The sequence below is a fragment of the Coregonus clupeaformis genome, chromosome 9, assembly GCF_020615455.1.
Source record: "Coregonus clupeaformis isolate EN_2021a chromosome 9, ASM2061545v1, whole genome shotgun sequence".
In the NCBI taxonomy this organism is placed as follows: Eukaryota; Metazoa; Chordata; class Actinopteri; order Salmoniformes; family Salmonidae; genus Coregonus; species Coregonus clupeaformis.
The window spans coordinates 5,675,604-5,700,730 of NC_059200.1; the positions used below are offsets into that span (position 1 = coordinate 5,675,604).

The window sequence follows — 25,127 nt, forward strand, 5'->3', positions numbered from 1 at the left end:
AGTTGTACAACAAGGTTTTCACTGATTGGATTACCCTGACAATGAAGAAGATGATTGGCCATATTGTATGAATAATGACCTGCAAGGGGTTCTCCATGTTCAAATAAAATTGAAGCTAAAAATACTCTGATTTCATATTTGTGTATTTCTCTGTTTCAGACCATTTTGCCTATTTCAAGTGACATATCGTGCTAAGGACTGAATGTAAGTACAAAATTGGCCATAGGGTGGCAGTGTAGGATCTGAAGTCAAATAATGTGTGTGTGTGTGTGTTGTGTGTGTGTTTTTGTTTTTGTTTAACTATTCTTGTTGGTACCAGAAGGTTTACAGTTATGGTTACAATTAGGGTTAGGGTTAGAATTAAGGTTAGGGTTACGGTTAGAAGTTAGGGTTAGGTATTGTTTTAGAGTTAGGGTAAGGGGTTTGGAGTTAAGGTTAGGCTTAGGGTTAAGGTTAGGGTTATGGTTGGGTTAAGGTTAGGGTTAGGGGTAAAATAGGATTTTGGACGGGAATAAATTATTTGGTCCTCACAAGGATAGCTATACGAAACTGTGTGTGTGTGTGTCAAACCTGGGTTCAAATACTATTTCAAATATCTCAATTACTTTCACATACATTTCAAAGTAAGTATTCAGATATGTTTTATTTGAAAAGACAAGTAGTTGAATATTGGAATGTATTTCGAAATATACTTGGAAAGTATTGGCATGTATTTGAAAATACACAAATGCATTGACTCAAATAGACTCCCATGCATTGAACCCAGGTATTTGAAAATGGTATTTGAAATAAGTATTTGAAAATACTTTAAAATAGTAGGCTATTTATAGGAAATTATTTTTAAATATTTTCAAATACTATTTTCAAATACCAATAGAAGTAGTTGATTGATTTGGGCCAGATTATTTGAAAATACTCAAATATACAGAAAATAAGTATGTAAATAACAAATAATCAAATATACATGTATTTGAACCCAGGTCTGGTGTGTGTGTGTGTGTGTGTGTGTGTATCTTTGGTGTTTTGGGGAGTGTAACTTTACAAAGAAAGTTTGGAGTTTCCCAGCACCCACTGCTGTTCCAAGGAAACCCTATCTATCTGTCTCCTCTCACCTTATGTCTCTCTCAGTATACAGTACCTTCTAGTTTCAGAGAGCCCTGTTTATTTTCCTATCTAAGATAAAGAAGTTAATATTTAAGTATGAATGTCACTCAAAAGTTTTTTCTCTCTCTAGCTCTCACACGCGCACAAGAATGCCACTCAAAAGTGTTGCCCCACCCACACACACACACACACACACACACACACATACACAGAGTAAAAAAACACAGAGAGAGTAGAGAGAGAGAGAGAGAGACACAGAGAGTGAGAGAGATGTCACGTGCAGTCGTGTCCCCACAGTAAAGACGGAGGTATCTGAGTTCTCTCACGTTCTCTCCCTCATAATTTTTGCTTTCTTCCTGGGACGGGACGCACGCAACTCTAATTTATGTCAGTATTCCATGAACGGGAGAAGATGGTGTCCTCGCTCCGGGTGATGTGGAGGTTCAAGGATGGGGTGATTCTGTTCTGTACGCCGTTCCTTCTCCTCCCTCTGCCTCTACTGATCGGAACCACGGTATGCGCCAAATTTCTGGAATGGACTTATTCCAGGGATCTCCTCTTGACCCAATCTAGGCCTTTCTGCACCAAGAGTAGGCTATCTGAGTGATGATTTAAAATATTTCACTAGTAGCCTACTAGTATTCTATCGTCTTGTTAGATATTTCATTAATTATTCATTTGTACACCTGACGCATGCTGATTTTGGCTTAAACATTTATTCCTTTAGGCCTCCCCCCGTGCACGCACACACACACAAACAAACACACACACACATAGCTCCATTATGTTCAGTACACATTCCGTTCTCAGCATCAACAAAACTATTTTTCTTCTGTGGTATATTGGTGATCGCACAATTTAATGTGCATCCCGCCACCTACTGTGCGGGATGGAAACAGGATTCCCAAAAATGGAGAAAAAAAAACGACCAACCCAAAAAAACTACGAAACTATCACAAAAAAACTTTTTAAAAACTACATCAAACAACTTTTCTGTAAAAAAAATACAACAGATCTGATCCCTACACAGGCTCAAGGGGAACCTGGGAGGGCGGGTCTTTCGACGCCAGTAGCCCTTGCAAGTCTTCAGATGTAAAATCCTTAAGTCCTAAAAACGTTTCTGCCGCAGCCACAATAATGTCCAGTTTCTTAGACCTCTTTGAGACTTAGAATAATATGCCATTTTTTTATTATTTTTTTTATTTTTTTATTTCACCTTTATTTAACCAGGTAAGCCAGTTGAGAACAAGTTCTCATTTACAACTGCGACCTGGCCAAGATAAAGCAAAGCAGTGCGATAAAAAACAACAACACAGAGTTACATATGGGGTAAAACAAAACAAAGTCAAAAATACAACAGAAATAAATATATATACAGTGTGTGCAAATGTAGCAAGTTATGGAGGTAAGGCAATAAATAGGCTATAGTGCAAAATAATTACAATTAGTATTAACACTGGAATGATAGATGTGCAAGAGATGATGTGCAAATAGAGATACAGGGGTACAAATGAGCAAAATAAATAACAATATAGGGATGAGGTAGTTGGGCGGGCTAATTTCAGATGGGCTGTGTACAGGTGCAGTGATCGGTAAGGTGCTCTGACAACTGATGCTTAAAGTTAGTGAGGGAGATAAGTGTCTCCAGCTTCAGAGATTTTTGCAATTTGTTCCAGTCATTGGCAGCAGAGAACTGGAAGGAATGGCGGCCAAAGGAGGTGTTGGCTTTGGGGATGACCAGTGAGATATACCTGCTGGAGCGCATACTACGGGTGGGTGTTGCTATGGTGACCAATGAGCTAAGATAAGGCGGGATTTGCCTAGCAGTGATTTATAGATGGCCTGGAGCCAGTGGGTTTGGCGACGAATATGTAGTGAGGACCAGCCAACAAGAGCGTACAGGTCACAGTGGTGGGTAGTATATGGGGCTTTGGAGACAAAACGGATGGCACTGTGATAGACTACATCCAATTTGCTGAGTAGAGTGTTGGAGGCTATTTTGTAAATGACATCGCCGAAGTCAAGGATCGGTAGGATAGTCAGCAAACGCATTTAGCAGACGCTTTTATCCAAAGCGACTTACAGTCATGTGTGCATAAATTTTTACATATGGGTGGTCCCGGGGATTGAACCCACTACCCTGGCGTTACAAGCGCCATGCTCTACCAATTGAACTACAGAGGACTTGTGCCGTACAGTTTATAACTGTGGCAATGAATGCCACAAAATCCACCTTTTTAACACACAGGATATCTTTTGACTGGCAGCATACATGTACTACAGGCTGTGGTGCGTCCACTACCATATCTTCGCTAGCATCACTTGTTTTCTCAATTATTTTAATCGCCTCCGCATAGGAGATTCGATTGACCTAACTTTTGCCACCTCAATCTCCTTCACCCTTACAGAGCACTCCAGGAACTCGGGATCATGATCCCCACCACAATTGCAACACCGTCGTCCTTCTACACACCGTTCTTCAGTATACTCTGTCCGTCTGAACACACTTGAAACATGGCCAAATCCATTACAAGTCTTACACTGCAATGATTTGTGGACGAAAGCTCTTACAGCGTATCTTACATAACCAAGCTTCACATGCGTAGGTATTTGCTCTTTATCAAAAAACAAAAGGACCGACAGACTTTCTTCTTTTTCTCCATTCACCCAGCGGGTCAGACGCCGGGCACCAACCACACCAGGAATTTTCTTCTGGTATTCAACCTGAACATCCGTCGTCACCCCTGAGATGACTCCTTTGACGGGTGCTCTACTCCGAAGTTCAAAACACAAAACGTATGTTGTTCAGAATCTTTTGAGGCTCACTGCAATCCTCCTCTGTTCTTCAGAAATACAATAAATCAAAATAAGATCCCTCCTGGTCACTCTGACAGATTCCACTTTTCCCAGCGCATACTTCACCATTTCCAACACCTCAAACGGGTTTCCCACATATGCATCCTTACTCAACAAACGCATCCCAACAAGAAGTGATTCATTATCATTCATACAAGTATCCTCCACTCCAATTTTAGACAATTTCCTTTTTGTTCCAGTTTTCGCTACTACTGTTGTCCATTCAGAACATTCGTCTTTGCTCGACGCACTGCTTGATTCGAACTCAGCAGCCACTTCCGCCATCTTTTTCCTGAACCGGAACCAAAGTCCTCTCAACAAAACTCTCTCTATCCTCTATCTTGTTAAGTGTGTTCAGGTGCATTGGCCGCGCCCACTAATTGGCCACACCTGATCTTAATGAGTGCCTGTTTCCTTTGAAATAGGGTCTGTATGAATAGACTAAAATGAACAGCTTTGTATGAGGTAAAAAAAACATGACATGCAAGCTCCATCTTGGTGGTGCAGTGGACTAATTCCATGGCTAGGGAGCAGAAGAACATAGGGTTGAATCTCACTGATGCTAGGCCACAATAAAAAATAAATAATGTGTTTGCATGATTAATGCCTAAGCAAATACATTTACATGTGTTAAACTAAGCTAGCAGTGTTATTAAAAGTCATATTGAACATGTTCTCAGAATGTTACTTAATTACCTTCAAATAACCTATAATTTCTGTTTTCAGAACGTTAATAAAACCTCCCAGGAAAACGTTCAGGGAACCATAGAAAAACATTCTCAGAACCTCCCTGCAACCTAAAAATGACAAAACAGGTGAAAATGTAACTTCCGTTCTCAGAAAGTTAAAAAGAATATCAGTTTTAAACCAATGGGAAACCAAAAACGTACGTTCCCAACAACTTCAAAGGAACCAAATGTGCTAGCTGGGAAGGGTTTTGGACCCTCACCCTGGTCATTTGACTTTTAAACTCATGGGTATGCTCAAAATGGCAGTCCTGACTTGAATGGGCACTTTCGTTCTATGGATTCTATTTCTATGGATTCTATTTCTCTTTGCGCTGTCAGTGAATAGCTAAAGGCCTTTCGCAAATGTCTAAATACAATCGCAGGAAATACGTTTGGAAAGCAAATGCCTACTGCTGAAAAGAGAAGACTAATTGATCAGTAGAAGCTAAAAAAATCCCAACAACTCAGACAAACAGCACTGTATTTCAAAGTAGCTCAGGCCTATCTTGAGACCATTGCCCGAACGGTGAGAAGCCTAGGCTACGCATAATCATGCTATCTTCATCATTGGGTGAGTCAGTGCCACTGGAAAGTTGACTTAGTGGCCTACTGTAGCCTATCATATTGTTGTCGGGGTGGGTGGGGGTTGTCTTGGGGGAGGAGTGTATAATGCAAACGTCTAGCAACCCAAAGGTTGCATGTTCAAATCTCATCAAGGACAACTTTAGCATTTTAGCTAATTAGCAACTTTGCAACTACTTACTACTAATCCTAACCTTAACCCTAAACCTAACCCTAACCCTAACCCCTAGCCTAGCTAACATTAGCCACCTAGCAACGTTAGCATTGGCCACCAGCAAATTGGAATTCGTAACATATCATACAAATTGTAATTTGTAACATATCATACGAAATGGATGATGGACATCCACAAATTAATACATACCATACTAAATGTAACATATCATACTAATGTCCCGGATTTCCGTTTACTATGTTACGTCTACCCCTGAGTCCAGCTTGCAGCTACCCTATTGTGGAAACTCTGGCTTTTGAGCTCAGCTGCCGCTCAGCTGCCAGATTCACCCGATCTAGGTGCGCTGGTCGTTCAACTGCAGATAACATGAGGACTATAGTGTTCAAACGTTTGTAATATAGAACAAATTAACTTCACACAGATATAGATAGAAAAAAAGCTTCAGTTAAATACATGCCATACAAAAAGTGCTGGTGCCAATTAAGCTACAAAAGATGCAAAAGAATATGTACCAATTTGGTTCAGTGTGTCATCATCAGTACTGATGACTCATGAGCACTGTCCGTTTGTGTTGATATAGTCAGTGATTCCCAGAAGTATCCACAGAGATATGTGGAATCTGAAACACATCCCAGATCCTACACTGACTGACCAGGTAACCCTGGCAACTGGATCTCAGGGGTCTCTGCAGCAGGTGCCATCCCCATGTAACGTTAGTAGAAGGCCCTGTGTCTTTAGCTAAATACATGAATCAGAAAAATACACATAGAAAAGACCCTTGATTTGGGAGAGAGTGTGTTATTGGCACCTGACCAGATTCTCGCCTGCTGTGGTGACAGACAGTAGACCAATTTGCGGTATTAGGCCTACTTAGTAACCTAGTGAGTGTGACCTAAAAGTCTAACCTGCCCCAAGAGTTCTTACCCTGTAATCTCAGTGTTTCAGTGCCAGGGCATTGAAGAGGGAGGAAACATTTCCTTGTCACACAATAGGGTGTTGAAGTTCAAGTTTACATTACTTGAGCTCCATAAATTCACATCGCAGCTCAATGTTTATACAATGACACCACCAGACACAGAGAACACTGTGTGTTCATGTGCTTCAGTTATTTCGTGTGTGTGTGTTTGTGTCCTTTTGACCTTTAGAATATTTGGGTTCTCTGTACTTCTATATGGATCTAAATAAAGTATTGTAATTGTGTGTGTTGCAGGAGGCAAAATGTGCCTATGTGATAGCCCTGATGGCAGTGTACTGGTGTACTGAGGTACTGCCACTAGCTGTGACTGCTCTCCTGCCCGCTGTCCTCTTCCCTGTGTTTGGCATTATGGAGTCCAAGCAGGTACGCTTCCCTCAGACACTCACACACACACACAAAGACAATCTCTCACGTGTGTGCGTGTGTGTGTGTACAGATGTAGGATCTTAATTTGATCACCCTGATGCAGGAGAACTTGTAGTGTGTGTGAGGTCTAAAAAGGCTTCTGAAGTTTCTAATTTCCACTTTGAAATTACAGACTTGATTTTCCCTTACCAAAAATGTACACTACATGACCAAAAGTATGTGGACACCTGCTCGTCGAACATCTCATTCCAAAATCATCAAATCAAATCAAATGTTATTTGCCACATGTGCCAAATACAACAGGTGTAGACATTACAGTGAAATGCTTACTTACAAGCCCTTAACAAACAATGCAGTTTTTTAAATATAAAATTTTTTATGGCAAATAATTAAAGAGCAGCAGCAAAATAAAATAAGAGTAGGGACGTTATATACAGGGGGTACCGGTACGGAGTTGGTCCTCCCTTTGCTGTTAGAACAGCCTCCACTCTTCTGGGAAGGCTTTCCACTAGATGTTGGAACATTGCTGCGGGGACTTGCTTCCATTCAGCCACAAGAGCATTAGTAAGGTCGGGCACTGATGTTGAGCGATTAGGCCTGGCTCGCAGTCGGCGTTCCATGGGGTTGAATGGGGTTGAAGTCAGGGCTCTGTGCAGGTCAGTCAAGTTCTTCCACACCGATCTCAACAAACCATTTCTGTATGGACGGGGGCATTGTCATGCTGAAACAGGAAAGGGCCTTCCCGAAACTGTTGCCACAAAGTTGGAAGCACAGAATCGTCTAGAATGTCAATGTATGATGTAGCATTAAGATTTCCCTTCACTGGAACTAAGGGGCCTAGCCCGAACCATGAAAAACAGCCCCAGACTATTATTTCCTCCACCAAATCTTACAGTTGGCACTATGCATTGGGGCAGATAGCATTTTCCTGGTATTCGCCAAACCCAGATTCGTCTGTCGTACTGCCAGATGGTGAAGCGTGATTCATCACTCCAGATAACGAATTTCCACTGCTCCAGTGTCCAATAGCGGCGAGCTTTACACCACTCCAGCCAACGCTTGGCATTGTGCATGGTGACCTTAGGCTTGTGTGCGGCTGCTTGGCCATGGAAACCCATTTCATGAAGCTTCCAACGAATAATTATTGTGCTGACGTTTCTTCCAGAGGCAGTTTGGAACTCGGTAGTGAGTGTTGCAACGGAGGACAGACAATTGAGCTTGTGTGGCCTACCATTTTGCAGCTGAGCCGTTGTTGCTCCTAGACGTTTCCACTTCACAATAACAGCACATACAGTTGACCGGGGCAGAAATTTGACGAACTGACTTGTTGGAAAGGTGTTATCCTATGACGGTGCCACATTGAAAGTCACTGAGCTCTTCCGTAAGGCCATTCTACTGCCAATGTTTGTTTATGGAGATTGCATGGCTGTGTGGTCGATTTCAAAAACCCGTCAGCAACGGGTGTGGCTGAAATAGCCGAATCCACTAATTTGAAAAGGTGTCCACATACTTTTGTATATAATGTATCAACCCCTACAAACATTTCCATTCATTATAATCCAAATAATAATTCACATTTCCTGTTGAGAGATTATTTTCCTGCTGTAGCAAACTGGCTGAAATTAAAATCCTACATCTGTATCAGGTGTGTATGCAGTACCTGAAGGACACCAACATGCTGTTTGTGGGCGGTCTGATGGTGGCTGTTGCCGTGGAGACATGGAACCTTCACAAGCGCATCGCCCTCAGGGTTCTACTCGTTGTGGGGTTGAGGCCTGCCCTGTGAGTAGCTAGTCACAGGTGTCTATCTTTATCCATTTTTCAGGTATCAAAACAGGATTGTCTGCAAAATTCAAGACCATGTAAGCCCACTGAGCTAAAGCCTAGCATTATTTCCTCCTTCTCCACTTCCTCTTTTCTCTCTCTGATACACCCTCCCCTCCCTGCTGTCCCCGCCAGTCTGATGCTAGGGTTCATGGGTGTGACAGCGTTCCTGTCCATGTGGATCAGTAACACAGCCACCACAGCTATGATGGTCCCCATTGTCCAGGCTGTCCTGGAGCAGCTCAACAGCCCACGAAAGGGGGAGAACCCCCTGCCCTTCCCCCAGAGCCAGGAGAATGGTATGACTCCTGAGGAAAAACTGGAGAACAGTTCAAACCCACAGGACAAACTTATCATCCAGGACAATCACATTCCACTGGAGAAACCAGCCACAGAGGATAAACTGGACTCCCCAGACAAACCAGTTCCTCAGGACAACTCTCTGACTGATGGGAAGCCAGGTGAGGGGCACTGGGCTGGGGCAGAGGTCAGGGCAGGGGGCTAGGTGAGACTGGAATACTGCCTTCTCACCAACACACCATAACACAGTTACAGTGAGGGAAAAAAGTATTTGATCCCCTGCTGATTTTGTACGTTTGCCCACTGACAAAGAAATTATCAGTCTATAATTTTAATGGTAGGTTTATTTGAACAGTGAGAGACAGAATAACAACAACAAAAATCCATAAAAACAATGTCAAAAATGTTATAAATTGATTTGCATTTTAATGAGGGAAATAAGTATTTGACCCCTCTGCAAAATATGACTTAGTACTTGGTGGCAAAACCCTTGTTGGCAATCACAGAGGTCAGACATTTCTTGTAGTTGGCCACCAGGTTTACACACATCTCAGGAGGGATTTTGTCCCACTCCTCTTTGCAAGTCATTAAGGTTTCGAGGCTGACGTTTGGCAACTCGAACCTTCAGCTCCCTCCACAGATTTTCTATGGGATTAAGGTCTGGAGACTGGCTAGGCCACTCCAGGACCTTAATGTGCTTCTTCTTGAGCCACTCCTTTGTTGCCTTGGCCATGTGTTTTGGGTCATTGTCATGCTGGAATACCCATCCACAACCCATTTTCAATGCCCTGGCTGAGGGAAGGAGGTTCTCACCCAAGATTTGATGGTACATGGCCCCGTCCATCGTCCCTTTGATGCAGTGAAGTTGTCCTGTCCCCTTAGCAGAAAAACACCCCCAAAGCATTATGTTTCCACCTCCATGTTTGACGGTGGGGATGGTGTTCTTGGGGTCATAGGCAGCATTCCTCCTCCTCCAAACACGGTGAGTTGAGTTGATGCCAAAGAGCTCGATTTTGGTCTCATCTGACCACAACACTTTCACCCAGTTCTCCTCTGAATCATTCAGATGTTCATTGGCAAACTTCAGACGGGCCTGTATATGTGCTTTCTTGAGCAGGGGAACCTTGCGGGCGCTGCAGGATTTCAGTCCTTCATGGCGTAGTGTGTTACCAATTGTTTTCTTGGTGACTATGGTCCCAGCTGCCTTGAGATCATTGACAAGATCCTCCCTTGTAGTTCTGGGCTGATTCCTCACCGTTCTCATAATCATTGCAACTCCACAAGGTGAGATCTTGCATGGAGCCCCAGGCCGAGGGAGATTGACAGTTATTTTGTGTTTCTTCCATTTGCGAATAATCGCACCAACTGTTGTCACCTTCTCACCAAGCTGCTTGGCGATGGTCTTGTAGCCCATTCCAGCCTTGTGTAGGTCTACAATCTTGTCCCTGACATCCTTGGAGAGCTCTTTGGTTTTGGCCAATGTGGAGAGTTTGGAATCTGATTGATTGATTGCTTCTGTGGACAGGTGTCTTTTATACAGGTAACAAGCTGAGATTAGGAGCACTCCCTTTAAGAGTGTGCTCCTAATCTCAGCTCGTTACCTGTATAAAAGACAACTGGGAGCCAGAAATCTTTCTGATTGAGAGGGGGTCAAATACTTATTTCCCTCATTAAAATGCAAATCAATTTATAACATTTTTGACATGCGTTTTTCTGGAATTTTTTGTTGTTAATCTGTCTCTCACTGTTCAAATAAACCTACTATTAAAATTATAGACTGATCATTTATTTGTCAGTGGGCAAACGTACAAAATCAGCAGGGGTTCAAATACTTTTTTCACTCACTGTACATGTACATGGCGATTTCAGACAAATATAGACAAAGGCTGTATGTCTATAGGCAACAGGCAAACTATAGCCTGCCTAGCTAACAACTTTGGCTGTGACCTCTTGGTAGTCCTGATTCCCAAACTTCTCTAATATATAGTGGTATTGTCTCCCCCTTACTCTCTGTATACAGTGGTAGTGTCTATGGTCTTGAAGGAGGGGACTGAAGCAGAGGAGCAGGTTGGGGAGGATGAGGAGGAGAAGGAGAGGATGAAGATGTGTAAAGGCTTGATGTTGTGTGTGTGTTACGCTGCCAGCATCGGAGGCACTGCCACTCTCACTGGCACCGGACCCAACCTCGTCCTCACAGGGCAGATGAGCCAGTATGTACCACACACACACACATACACACACAGCGTATGTACCTCTCACAGACACACACCTCACAAATGTTAGTGTATATCCCATTATATAAATATAGATATGGGTGTCCGAATATATCGTGTTGATCAACTGACATTTGACGTTTTACATTTTTGAGAAGTGATGTTCTTAACAGAAACCCACTGTCAGACTCTTCCCTCAGAACGGTAACGTGATTAACTTTGCCTCGTGGTTCGCCTTTGCCTTCCCCACCATGCTGCTGATGCTGACGCTGGCCTGGCTCTGGCTCCAGGTCGTCTTCATCGGCTTCGAGTGAGTGACCTGGCCAGAGCATCACAGTGTATTACTTTAACTCTATTCTCTCCTCTCTCTCTCAGTTCAACCATGACATGATATTTGTAAAGGTTTGCATGGGTAAAATAGGGGAAATGTCTCTCTCACTCACTCTGCTTCTTATCTGACCTATTAGTGTAAATAATCTCTCTCAGTCTGTCTTTCTCTCTCTTTTGCTCCTCCACTCATTTCTCTCCTCTTTCTCTCCAGTCTGAAGCGTACGTGGGGCTGTGGTGCTGTGCAGTCAGAGAAAGAACATGCAGTGTATGATTTGATCCGTGAGGAGCATCGTCGTCTGGGGCCCATGTCCTATGGGGAGTTGAGTGTCCTGGGGCTCTTCATCCTGCTGGTGGTGCTGTGGTTCACACGAAGCCCAGGCTTTATCAACGGATGGGCAACCCACATCTTCAACACCAAGGCCGAGTATGTAATACACACCACACACTGAAATACTGGACACACCATACATACTCAACCACACAGACACACACACTAAACACTAGCAGGTGGAAATATACAGACACATGCACAGTAACACAAGCCTGATCTGAAGGATAGGTTATCTGAGTTGTCTTTAGACCTTTCTGTTAGAACAAGTGTCAGGACACGGGGAACAGGAGAAAACAAACACAGACGGACAAAACGTGTTGTTCAGACAGTAAACCGTCTGTGTTGCACCAATAAACATGTTCTGAACTTTGACACACAGAAACACAAACTTGTGCACGTACACACGCTCTCACCAGCACACACAAAGACTCACATAGGCACATGCACACACAGAGTCTGGGAAACATGATCTCACTAGAGTGAATGAGAGAGAAAGCACACTTCTTTATAACAAACAGATCGATGGGCAGGAGAGGCACACACTGCGTTCTCTCTTATCTGGTCATGTGACCTCCCTATCACAGAGGGCATATATGACGTCTGTCAATCTATGAATGGGCACATCACCATGGAAACAGGTGTTGATTATAACAGAATCCTGGATCAAACTGGGGCTAAGGTCATCAAACATGCTCTGTCCGTTACGTCAATCCATTCTTTATTTGTATTTGTATTTGTATTTGTAGTTATTAAGGATCCCCATTAGCTACTGTCAAGGCAGCAGCTACTCTTCCTAGGGTCCAGCAACATTAAGGCAGTTATTTACAATTACAAATATTACATGACATTACATTTCATAACACTTTTTTCACAACACATTAAGTGTGTGCCCTCAGGCCACTATTCTACTACCACATATCTACAATACAAAATCTATGCATACGTGTGTGTAGAGTGCGTGTGTTAGCATGTGTATATGTATGAGTGTGTCTGTGCCTGTGTGTGTCTCTTCACAATCCCCGTGTTGAAGAGGTTGAGAACCTCATGGAATTATTGCTTGGTCATTCTACGAATTTGGTGCCTTTTGAGAAGTGTAACGTGGTCAACATTTTTTGGGATTTCACCTGATTTTAACATTCTGTCATAAAGAGCACATGTTCAACTTCATAAAAACAAATTTTCCCATCTCAAGAGGATATTTTGTTGTTGTAAATGACTGTAGTAAGTGCCTATTAAGTGCCAAATAAAGTAGCAGCGTTGACCATAACAAGGTTGATGATTTCTTCTTAAATCAGCCATAAATCCCCTTGTGACAGTGGAAATGGAAGCTTCACACTGGGCACACACTGGTTGAGTCAACGTTCTTTTCACGTCATTTCAAAGAAATTACATTGAACCAACGTGGAATAGATGTTGAATTGATGTCTTGCAACAGGGAGTGGCAATTGAATGCAAGCTTCAAATTATTATTTTTTTGCCTGTCTATCTATGGTTAACAGGGTTGACGTGTTATGCTTGAGCCGCTCAGTTTTCCACCAAAAAACACCAGAAAATTGCCAGAAAAAGTAGAACCAGCTCACCTACTTTTGATCGATGATTTGACTATTATGTGTTCAATGTTTCTTTCAAAAAATATATTTAAAAAGGAATATCAGTTCACGTAATATGGTTGACAAAATGAGGGACAGATCACATGGAATAAATAATGATCTTCAGAAATGACTTTGTCAAAGCAACAAAATAACTAGGGCTTAACAATGATGGTGAAACTTGGAGACATGTTGGGATTAAATGGGTTAAAATCTTCCTAGAAGTGACACAGGGTTGACGGAGGGCCCGGAGGGCCCGGAGGTCTAAGGGCCCGGAGCTGGGTTTCTACTAAGCTAACATATGGAGTGAAAAAAATGCTATACAATGATGAAAATATTACTAAAACATTGAAAACTTCATAAGGAAACAAATACTGTACTCACAGTTCTTGCATTCACACACAGTAAAGGATAAAACTTAGAAAAGTTAATGTTAGAAAACCGGAGATTCTCTGCAGAGCCACAAACTATAATTTCATGGGTTTAATTAAGAAAACAGTTATAATAGGATACGGATTGGGGTGACACAAAATCCTACAATAGGGTTGCCAATAGGAAAAAAGTAGTCCAATAGGAACCCAATAAGATTCTGATAGAGGTGACACAAAATCCTATAGGACTGTGAGAAACCTATAGGATCCAATATGATTACTTTTGATTTCCAATAGGAAAAAAGTAGTCCCAACAGGAACCCAATAGGATTCTGATAGAGGTGACACAAAATATTATAAGATTGTGAGAATCCTACAGGATTCTGTTGGAAAAATCACAAATCCTATAGGATTGTTTTACTAGGGCCTTCCCTTCTAACCTCCAACCTCTCCCCTCTACAGGTTTGTGACTGATGCCACAGTGGCAGTGTTTGTTGCCGTGCTGCTGTTCGTCTTGCCCTCTGAGCCCCCCCGCTACCTCTGCTTCTGGAGAATACAGAGCTTTGACACAGGTGAAATACACCCACACACACATACACACACTCACACTGTAGACACTGCTTGACATGTGCGTGCCCCCCTCCCCTCAGAGCCCCCCCGCGGCCCCACCCCTGCCCTACTGAGCTGGCAGGTGGCCCAGAGGAAGATGCCCTGGAGCATTGTACTGCTGCTAGGAGGAGGCTTCGCTCTGGCTAAGGGCAGCGAGGTGTGTTTATGTGTGTAACCTTGAGTGTGTGTGTGCATTTGTGCATGCTTGCGTGCATGCATGGGTCCGTACATGTGTATAAGCTTGAATGTGTGTGTATCCATCTAGGTGTCTGGTCTGTCGCGGTGGCTGGGTGATCAGATGATACCTCTCTGCTCCATCCCTCCCTGGGCCATCGCAGTCACCCTCTGTCTCCTCATCGCTATCTTCACTGAGTGTGCCAGCAATGTGGCTACCGCTACACTCTTCCTGCCCATCCTAGCCTCCATGGTACACCCACCCACCCACACTCAACCAACCACACACAAACACTTCTCTCTCTCCCCCTCGCTCGCTCTCACACACACAAACACACTCGATTGCTCTCTCAATCTGGGATCAAGTTTCCTTTTGATAGAATTGGAATGTACTGAGTAGAGCCGGTCAATATGGGATCTGAGCCAGGCCTACTACTGAAGAGTCTCTCAGAGAGCGAGAGAGAGGGAGAGAGAGAATGTATGAATGAAATAGATAAGCAAATAGCAAGAGAGGACAGAGAGAAAGAGCTGAATGAGTGAAAAAGTCAACTCAGAGAGAGAAGAGAGAGATAGAGAGAGAGGTTATTTACACTAATAGGTCACATTAGAGGCCAGACATTGAGAATGTAGCAGCACTGTGTGTAGAGCTCTCAGCTCTGTTCATTCAGTGAAGAGAATCTTTGATAATTGAGCCAACACAGAGCCACACACACTTTCATTCATCCTATTCACATCCACATTGCAGGATAGTAGGCTACTACTTGCATGCGCACGTCCATACATACGTATGTGCTGGCTAATATGTGTGTTCTATTGCAGTCCCAGTCCATAGGAGTGAACCCACTGTATGTGATGGTACCCTGTACCCTCAGTGCCTCCTTTGCCTTCATGCTGCCTGTGGCCACGCCTCCTAACGCCATTGTGTTCTCTTATGGATACCTGAAGGTGTCAGATATGGTGAGAGCCCCACTTTTGACCTCGGCTACTATAGGTACCTATTATACAGTAGGCAGTATGTATAATAAGGTAATGTATGTTGGCATATATTTCACCCTGCCACCCCACCCCAAACCTAAACCCCCTCCTCGCACCATATTCTTTATCCACCTTCACCACCATCCCCTCAACCTACCACCAACTCAACTTTACCCCCCTTTCTCTTCTCCAGGCTAAGACAGGTATAGTGATGAACATCCTTGGGATCCTGTGCATCACTTTGGCCATTAACAGCTGGGGTAGAGCCATTTTCAACCTGGACACGTTCCCCTCCTGGGCCAACACCACCGCTACCATCACCACAGGAGGATGAGGGGGGAAAATGACCCTCAAAAACACCATCATACGCCCCTGTACTGCAATACCACTGCTACCGATGCCAAAAGGGGGATGAGGGGGAGGAGGAAGGGGGAGTATTATCAAAAGACCACTGATCTTCCTCCAACAGCACTACAAGCCTCGCTGGGGCAACAGAGGGCTGGCCATGGGAACACTGGCTACTCTGATCTGGTACACACACACACACACACACACACACACACACACACACACACACACACACACACACACTGAGACAGTTTCCAGCTGTGCCACCACCATACTGGTTTATTATCAGTGTATTTGATACTTATTTGATACAGTTATTATTGTTATTATTATATTATATGGTAATGAGCCTAGACCGGAGCCTTAGAGAACTGGGATGATAAATAACTTGTAAAAGCCTAGACATGCTGTAATACTGTAACTTACTGTATATTTGTATTAGTGACAATATTGTTATATCAATTTATATCATATAAATATATTATGTTACACAAGATTATGATAAATGCTTTTCAGTAAGTGTAATAACCAGAACAATTTAGCCAAAAACCTGGTTGCCTCTGCCAGGAAGCTGACACTTCGCCACAAGTGGATAATCTTCCAGCAAGACAATAACCCCAAGCACACATCAAAATCCACAAAGAAATTGTTAATTGACCACAAAATCTACATTTTGCAATGGCCATTTCAGTCTCCAGACTTGAACCCATTGAAAACCTGGGGTTTGAAAAAAAAAGAAGAAAAAAAAGAAAAGAATGTATGCACTCACTAACTGTAAGTCGCTCTGGATAAGAGCGTCTGCTAAATGACTAAAATGTAAATGTAATGTAAATGTTTGAATTGAAGAGGGCAGTCCATAAGCGCAGATGAAGGATATAAATGTAGCATACAATATAGCTCAGTATTTGTGTTATATATTGTATACAGTATTTTTTGCTCATCTTTATCAAGAGTACAAATAATTATGGACCCCACTGTATGCATTACTACGACATACACAAATCTCATTTGGATAAGAATTATCAGACAAATGTTTTGAAACCTAGTAGGTATTTTTTAAGTTAGTGAAGAACAGCACAACAGTAACTTATTCTTACTGTCTCGAAGACAAAGCCCCCCCCCACCAACGCCAAAAGATAAATGACTTATCTATTCACTCAAGTCTGAGAACATGACTGACTACAAAAAAAACCTGTGTCGATCTCATACTGACAGCCTTCAGTCAAATAATCTCAAAAGTGTATTTAATCTTTCCGCTCTTAGTTAAGTTATTGGATGCTTTGGTTGAATTATTTTTTAAACATGTTTTATAATTCAGAGGATTGTGAGAACAGGAGGGTGCATTGAACTATGGCCCTGTCTGTCTGGGGCAGGTACAACTGTGGGAAAACAGTGACATTTATAATATATAATAATATGCCATTTAGCAGACGCTTTTATCCAAAGCGACTTACAGTCATTTCAGCTCAGCAGGGGGCCAGAGGCAAGAGCATTATAGCCCTGATAGTATCAATCACCAATCAAGCTAAATCAACATATACAGTGGGGAAAAAAAGTATTTAGTCAGCCACCAATTGTGCAAGTTCTCCCACTTAAAAAGATGAGAGAGGCCTGTAATTTTCATCATAGGTACACGTCAACTATGACAGACAAATTGAGAAAAGAAAATCCAGAAAATCACATTGTAGGATTTTTAATGAATTTATTTGCAAATTATGGTGGAAAATAAGTATTTGGTCACCTACAAACAAGCAAGATTTCTGGCTCTCACAGACCTGTAACTTCTTCTTTAAGAGGCTCCTCTGTCCTCCACTCGTTACCTGTATTAATGGCACCTGTTTGAACTTGTTTTCAGTATAAAAGACACCTGTCCACAACCTCAAACAGTCACACTCCAAACTCCACTATGGCCAAGACCAAAGAGCTGTCAAATGACACCAGAAACAAAATTGTAGACCTGCACCAGGCTGGGAAGACTGACTCTGCAATAGGTAAGCAGCTTGGTTTGAAGAAATCAACTGTGGGAGCAATTATTAGGAAATGGAAGACATTCAAGACTACTGATAATCTCCCTCGTTCTGGTGCTCCACGCAAGATCTCACCCCGTGAGGGTCAAAATGATCACAAGAACGGTGAGCAAAAATCCCAGAACCACACGGGGGGACCTAGTGAATGACCTGCAGAGAGCTGGGACCAAAGTAACAAAGCCTAACATCAGTAACACACTACGCCGCCAGGGACTCAAATCCTGCAGTGCTAGACGTGTCCCCCTGCTTAAGCCAGTACATGTCCAGGCCCGTCTGAAGTTTGCTAGAGTGCATCCAGAAGAGGATTGGGAGAATGTCATATGGTCAGATGAAACCAAAATATAACTTTTTGGTAAAAACTCAACTCGTCGTGTTTGGAGGACAAAGAATGCTGAGTTGCATCCAAAGAACACCATACCTACTGTGAAGCATGGGAGTGAAAACATCATACTTTGGGGCTGTTTTTCTGCAAAGGGACCAGGACGACTGATCCGTGTAAAGGAAAGAATGAATGGGGCCATGTATCGTGAGATTTTGAGTGAAAACCTCCTTCCATCAGCAAGGGCATTGAAGATGAAACGTGGCTGGGTCTTTCAGCATGACAATGATCCCAAACACACCGCCCGGGCAACGAAGGAGTGGCTTCGTAAGAAGCATTTCAAGGTCCTGGAGTCTCCAGATCTCAACCCCCATAGAAAATCTTTGGAGGGGAGTTGAAAGTCCGTGTTGCCCAGCGACAGCCCCAAAACATCACTGCTCTAGAGGAGATCTGCATGGAGGAATGGGCCAAAATACCAGCAGCAGTGTGTGAAAACCTTGTGAAGACTTACAGAAAACGTTTGACCTGTGTCATTGCCAACAAAGGGTATATAACAAAGTATTGAGAAACTTTTGTTATTGACCAAATACTTATTTTCCACCATCATTTGCAAATAAATTCCTAAAAAATCCTACAATGTGATCTTCTGGATTTTTTTTCCTCATTTTGTCTGTCATAGTTGACGTGTACCTATGATGAAAATTACAGGCCTCTCTCATCTTTTTAAGTGGGAGAACTTGCACAATTGGTGGCTGACTAAATACTTTTTTTCCCCACTGTAACCTGGACCCCAGGATGATAAATGCTGCCTTATTTCCATGATACATATGTCTACACGCCGGGGCATCATGCCCATAGGGGCACAGGGGCACATGCCCCCTCAGATTTGATCTGTTAAAAAAATTAATGTAAAACATTTATTTTAGTTGTTGTTTCTCTGTAATACTACTAGCCAACTAGCAATTTTATGAAGTTGGCTTTAGCTATCCCAGATAGGTTCCCAATCTCCCAACCACACAACTAGCTAACAATAAGCCATTTCAGGCTATTAATCAAGTTAGAGTAGCTAGTTTGTCTAAGTATCTTAGCTGGTATGCCTGCTGGCAAGGTTGGTAGACTTTAGAAAAGTAAGCAATAACTAAATGTATTGAATAAGACTCGCATTCCTTTCAATCTTTTACCCAGATTTTAGCAGAGATGCAGAGAAGCATATTTTGTTTCTTAAAAAAAAAGAAACACCAGTCTGGAGGATACAGACAGCTCAAGAGGTATGATTATGTAACAGATGTCCCACGAAGACAAGAAGCCTGGTCTCGACACCAGTGTAACAGATGTGATCAGACAAGCTAAATCACTTCTATGCTCGCTTCGAGGCAAGCAACACTGAATCATGCATGAGAGCATCAGCTGTTCCGGATGACTATGTGATCACGCTCTCCGTAGCCGATGTAAGTAAGACTTTTAAGCAGGTCAATATTCACAAGGCTGCAGGGCCAGACGGATTACCAGGACGTGTACTCTGAGCATGCGCTGACCAACTGGCAAGTGTCTTCACTAACATTTTCAACATGTCCCTGACTGAGTCTGTAATGCCAACATGTTTCAAGCAGACCAGCATAGTCCCTGTGCCCAAGAACGCTAAGATAACCTGCCTAAATGACTACCGACCCGTAGCACTCACGTCTGCATCCATGAAGTGCTTTGAAAGGCTGGTCATGGCTCACATCAACACCATTATCCCAGAAACCCTAGACCCACACCAAGTTGCATACCACCCAAACAGATCCACAGATGATGCAATCTCTATTGCACTCCACACTGCCCTTTCCCACCTGGACAAGAGGAACACCTACGTGAGAATGCTATTCATTGACTACAGCTCAGCGTTCAACACCATAGTGCCCTCAAAGCTCATCACTTAGCTAAAGACCCTGGGACTAAACACCTCCCTCTGCAACTGGATCCTCGACTTCCTGACGGGCCGCCCCCAGGTGGTAAGGGTAGTTAACAACACATCTGCCACGCTGATCCTCAACACGGGGGCCCCTCAGGAGTGCGTGCTCAGTCCCCTCCTGTACTCCCTGTTCACCCATGACTGCATGGCCAGGCACAACTCCAACACCATCATTAAGTTTGCCAACGACACAACAGTGGTAGGCCTGATCACTGACAACGATGAGACAGCCTATAGGGAGGAGGTCAGAGACCTGGCCGTGTGGTGCCAGGATAACAACCTCTCCCTCAATGTGATCAAGACAAAGGAGATGATTGTGGACTACGGGAAATAAAAGAGGACTGAGCATGCCCCCATTCTCATCGATGGGACTGTAGTGGAACAGGTTGAGAGCTTCAAGTTCCTTAGTGTCCACATCACCAACAAACTATCATGGTCCAAAAACAGGCATCACCGTCTGATAAGGCAACTGCTCGGCCTCCGACCGCAAGGCACTACAGAGGGTAGTGCGTACAGCCCAGTACATCACTGGGGCCAAGCTTCTTGCCATCCAGGACCTCTATACCAAGCGGTGTCAGAGGAAGGCCCTAAACATTGTCAAAGACTCCAGCCACCCTAGTCATAGACTGTTCTCTCTGCTACCGCACGGCAAGCGGTACCGGAGCGCCAAGTCTAGGTCCAAAAGGTTTCTTAACAGCTTCTACCCCAAGCCATAAGACTCCTGAACAGCTAATCATGGCTACCCAGAATATTTGCATTGTCTGTACCAAAGAGGTCGTTCGGACAACAGAGTGGGATAACTCACCTTTTAAATTAGTCCAGATGAGTCCCTGGGACGTCCTTGTATCCACCACAGGATGCAACAGATTACTCAACAGGGTAACACAGAATGTCAACTGTGGTACACAACCATATAAAAAAGCAAGCTGAAAGCTAGAACTTACAAGATGAGGCTTCAATTGGGTGCAACAGTACCAAGAGTGGAAGGCTTCTGTATAGAACATCCATCTCATGATGGTTGATAAGTAAGTATGTACAAGGTTCACGGTGCGCTCACTTATCTGGGTTGAGAGAGCGTGCCGTGTCTAGAACCACAGACCCCACTGATGGTGTTGACATAAAATGTAGTCTGTAGCCCAACTTGCAGCAGCACAGATAGAGTCCAGGGAGGCCCCTCTGAACAGGGCCCATGAAGTGGCCATACCCCTGGTGGAGTGTGCTACCACGCCGTCTGGAGTTAGTCTACCTGCTGCAGTGTATGATTTTGACACTGCATTGGTAATCCAATGTGCCAGTCTCTGCTTCGAGACAGCGCACCCTTTGGTGTTCTCCCCACAACACACAAAAAGCTGTTCTGTTTGACGATCAGCTCTTGTTGCAGCAAGATATGCACTCAATGCCCTAATCGGGCAAAGTGTATGCAACTCACGACTCTCTTGTGAGGAGTGAGAAGGCGGGAGAAATGTCGCTATGATTAAGGGCTGGTTAGCATGTGATGATGAAGGCACCTTTGGTAAGAATGCTGGATTTGGCCGAAGCACTGCCTTACATTCACCTTCTGCTAAAATGAGGCATGAAGGATGGGTAGAAAGCGCATGTGTACTGAACAAAAATATAAACTCAACATAAAAATGTTGGTCCCATGTTTCATGAGCTGAAATAAAAGATCCCCAAAAAGTATCATACGCACAAAAAGCTTATTTCTCTCAAATATTGTGCACAAATTTGTTTACATCCCTATTAGTGAGCATTTCTCCTTAGCCAAGATAATCCATCCACCTGACAGGTGTGGCATATCAAGAAGCTGATTAAACAGCATGATAATTACACAGGTGCACCTTGTGCTGGGGACAATAAAAGGACACTCTAAAATGTGATATTTTGTCAAACAACACAATGCCACAGATGTCTCAAGTTTTGAGGGAGCGTGCAATTAGCATGCTGACTGCAGGAATGTCCACCAGAGCTGTTGCCAGAGAATTTAATGTTCATTTTTCTACCATAACCCGCCTCCAACGTCGTTTTAGAGCTTCTTCACCTGCGGGATCGTCTGACACCATCCACCCAGACAGATGATGAAACTGAGGAGTATTTATATCTGTTATAGGGCACTTTTGTGAGGAACAACTCATTCTGATTGTCTGGGCCTGGCTCTCCAGTGGGTGGGCCTGGCTTCCAAGTGGGTGGGCCTTAGCCCTCCCAGCCCCTGCCCAGTCATGTGAAATCCATAGATTAGGGCCTAATTTATTTATTTATATGAACTGTAACTCAGTAAAATTGTTGACATTGTTGCATGTTGCGTTTATATTTTTGTTCAGTATAATTCTCCAACACACTTTGCTGAAACAATAGCCAATAGAAAAGCAGTCTTGACTGAGAGCTCACATAGCTCAAGTGAAGACAGGGGCTCAAATGGTGGGCTCATAAGTGATCATAGGACAACATCTAACTCCCGTGAGGGTACTGTAGGAGCCTTGGGGGGCCGTAGCCTGCCATATACATTTTCAATATACACTACCGGTCCAAAATTCAAGGGTTTTTCATTATTTTTACTATTTTCTACATTGTAGAATAATAGTGAAGACATCAAAACTATGAAATAAAACATATGGAATCATGTAGTGATGCGCCATCCCATCTGGTTTGGGCTTAGTGGGACTATCATTTGTTTTTCAACAGGACAATGACCCAACACACCTCCAGGCTGTGTAAGGACTATTTTACCAAGAAGGAGAGTGATGGAGTGCTGCATCAGATGACCTGGCCTCCACAATCCCCCGACCTCAACCAAATTGAGATGGTTTGGGAAGGAAAAGCAGCCAACAAGTGCTCAGCCTATGTGGGAACTCCTTCAAGACTGTTGGAAAAGCATTCCAGGTGAAGCTGGTTGAGAGAATGCCAAGAGTGTGCAAAGCTGTCATCAAGGCAAAGGGTGGCTATTTGAAGAATTTGTTTAACACTTTTTTGGTTACTACATGATTCCATATGTGTTATTTCATAGTTTTGATGTCTTCACTATTATTCTACAATGTAGAAAATAGTAAAAAATAAAGAAAAACCTTTGAATGAGTAGGTGTTCTAAAACTTTTGACCGGTAGTGTAGATGGGGATTTCCCTGCAGCCATAAGCTCCTGGAGCAAAGTCAAAATGACAGAAATTGGGCAGGAAGATGACGATTCTGCATGGGCGACACATCACTTCCTGAACACATTCCACTTGTAGGAATACAGGGTTTGCGCAGAGGATGCCCTGGCTGCCTGAATTGTGCCAATTACCAAAGAGGGCAACCCTGCAGCTATAAGGCGGTCACATTCAGGGGCCACACCCACAACTTCAGTATGCTGGGTTTGGGGTGCCAAAGCTTGCCGTTCGCTTGTGACAGGAGGTCCACTCGAAGAGGGAGTTCCCATGGTAGGGAGGTTGTCAGCTGTACAAGGTCTGAAAACCAGTGATGCTGTGGCCAATGTGGAGCAACAAGTAGAACTGACACGCTCTCGAGACTGACCTACCTTGAAGACCTGAGGGAGCAAGGGAATTGGTGGAAATGCATACAGCAGCCCCCTTGGCTGTGTGATAGGCCATCGACCCCAAGTGGGCCTGCTGGACCTTTATGGAGAACCACATAGGACAATGGGTTGAGTCTTGTGATGCAAATTGATCGGCGATGGACCTTCCGAATCACGCCCAGATCATCTCCACTACTGTGGGATTTATCCTCCAGTCTGAAGGAAGAGGGCCTCCTCTGGAGAGAAGGTCTGCTGCCTGATTCTCCAGCCCCGGCAGGTCTATTGCTCTGAGGGATATAAGGTGTCAATTTGCTTAAAGCAGTAGCTCCCTTGCTACCTGGTGCAGTGCCATTGACCTCAGTCCACCCTGGCAGTTGATGTGTGCAACCAAGGTTGTGTTATTTGTCCACATCAGTACATGTTGTCCTCTCAGTACTGGGAGGAAGTGCCGGAGTGCAAGGTGAACTGCCTTGAGCTCCAGTACGTTGATGTGAGCCGTTGTCCATGGAGATGACCATACACCATGGAACCCTGACTGGTTCAAGACTGCTCCCTATCCCTGTGGGGAGGCGTCTGTGGTCAAAGTCACCCGGTTGTGAAATGCGCCTAGGAGAACTCCACTGGGAGGTTGAAGTGCTAGGTGCCACATTTGTATTGCTCTCCAGCAACTCATTGAAATTGTTAGCTCTTTGTGTTTGTCCCTTCTGGGACATAGATTATGTCTGTTGTACCAGCGCTGTATTGGCCACATGTGGAGCAAGCCCAAATTGTACAACATGGACTGCAGCAGCTAGGAGGCCTAGAAGCCTCTGACTCTCCAGCGCTGTCACCTGTTTTCTCAGTATGAACGTTGAAAGACAATTTTTCTAAGATACCACTCTTTCTGGAGAGAGGGTTGCTCGCATGATTTGAGTGTCCAGTGTCAAGCCCAGGAAGTGCACACACTGAGTGGGAACCAGAGAACTATTTTCCAAGTTCATTGTTAGTCCCAACTAGGAGAAGTGATGTGAGACCATGGATGTGTGTGCCAAGGCTTTGTGACCCTGCACATATTAGCCAATCTTATGCGGCCTGCATATGGTGCGCCTCTGCTTCTTGCGCGATTCTGTGCTCCACCTCTTCGGTAGGGCTGAGGGTGTCTGTTCCTCCTCTCCTGAGCAGGTGCAGCGTGAGTCTGAGCCTGGTTTCTTGGCATCCCAGTTGGGCCCTGGGACGGGAGTAATGGTTTGCTGGTTGATGCATTCTAGGCTTTGGATTGAGGCACTGAAGCTCCATCTGTTCTTTTCTGTCCTCCTTATACACTTGGAGGAGGTGGGCCAAATGTCTGGCCAGGTGATATTGGTACACCTAGGAGTGGAACCTTGTCTTTGTCAGGGAGCTTGGACTGCGCTAACCATACATGGCATCATAGTTTGCGGAGAGGTGTTCCTGCAGCTCCTTCTGATAGAAGACCAGTATCGCTGCTGAATT

At 43.9% G+C, this 25,127-nt stretch overlaps 1 protein-coding gene across 1 annotated transcript; it reads left to right on the plus strand.

Annotated features, from left to right (window-relative positions):
• The first annotated feature begins 1,349 nt into the window (after window positions 1–1,349).
• On the plus strand, window positions 1,350–16,347 carry LOC121573609 (solute carrier family 13 member 5-like). Its single transcript, XM_041885718.2, has 12 exons — window positions 1,350–1,618; window positions 6,656–6,784; window positions 8,433–8,569; window positions 8,747–9,072; window positions 10,932–11,121; window positions 11,312–11,434; window positions 11,666–11,878; window positions 14,208–14,317; window positions 14,396–14,511; window positions 14,620–14,781; window positions 15,348–15,485; window positions 15,697–16,347. The coding sequence occupies exons 1-12, from the start codon at window positions 1,490–1,492 to the stop codon at window positions 15,835–15,837; spliced, it is 1,914 nt and encodes a 637-aa protein (XP_041741652.1). The 5' UTR covers window positions 1,350–1,489; the 3' UTR covers window positions 15,838–16,347.
• Window positions 16,348–25,127: the final 8,780 nt, after the last annotated feature.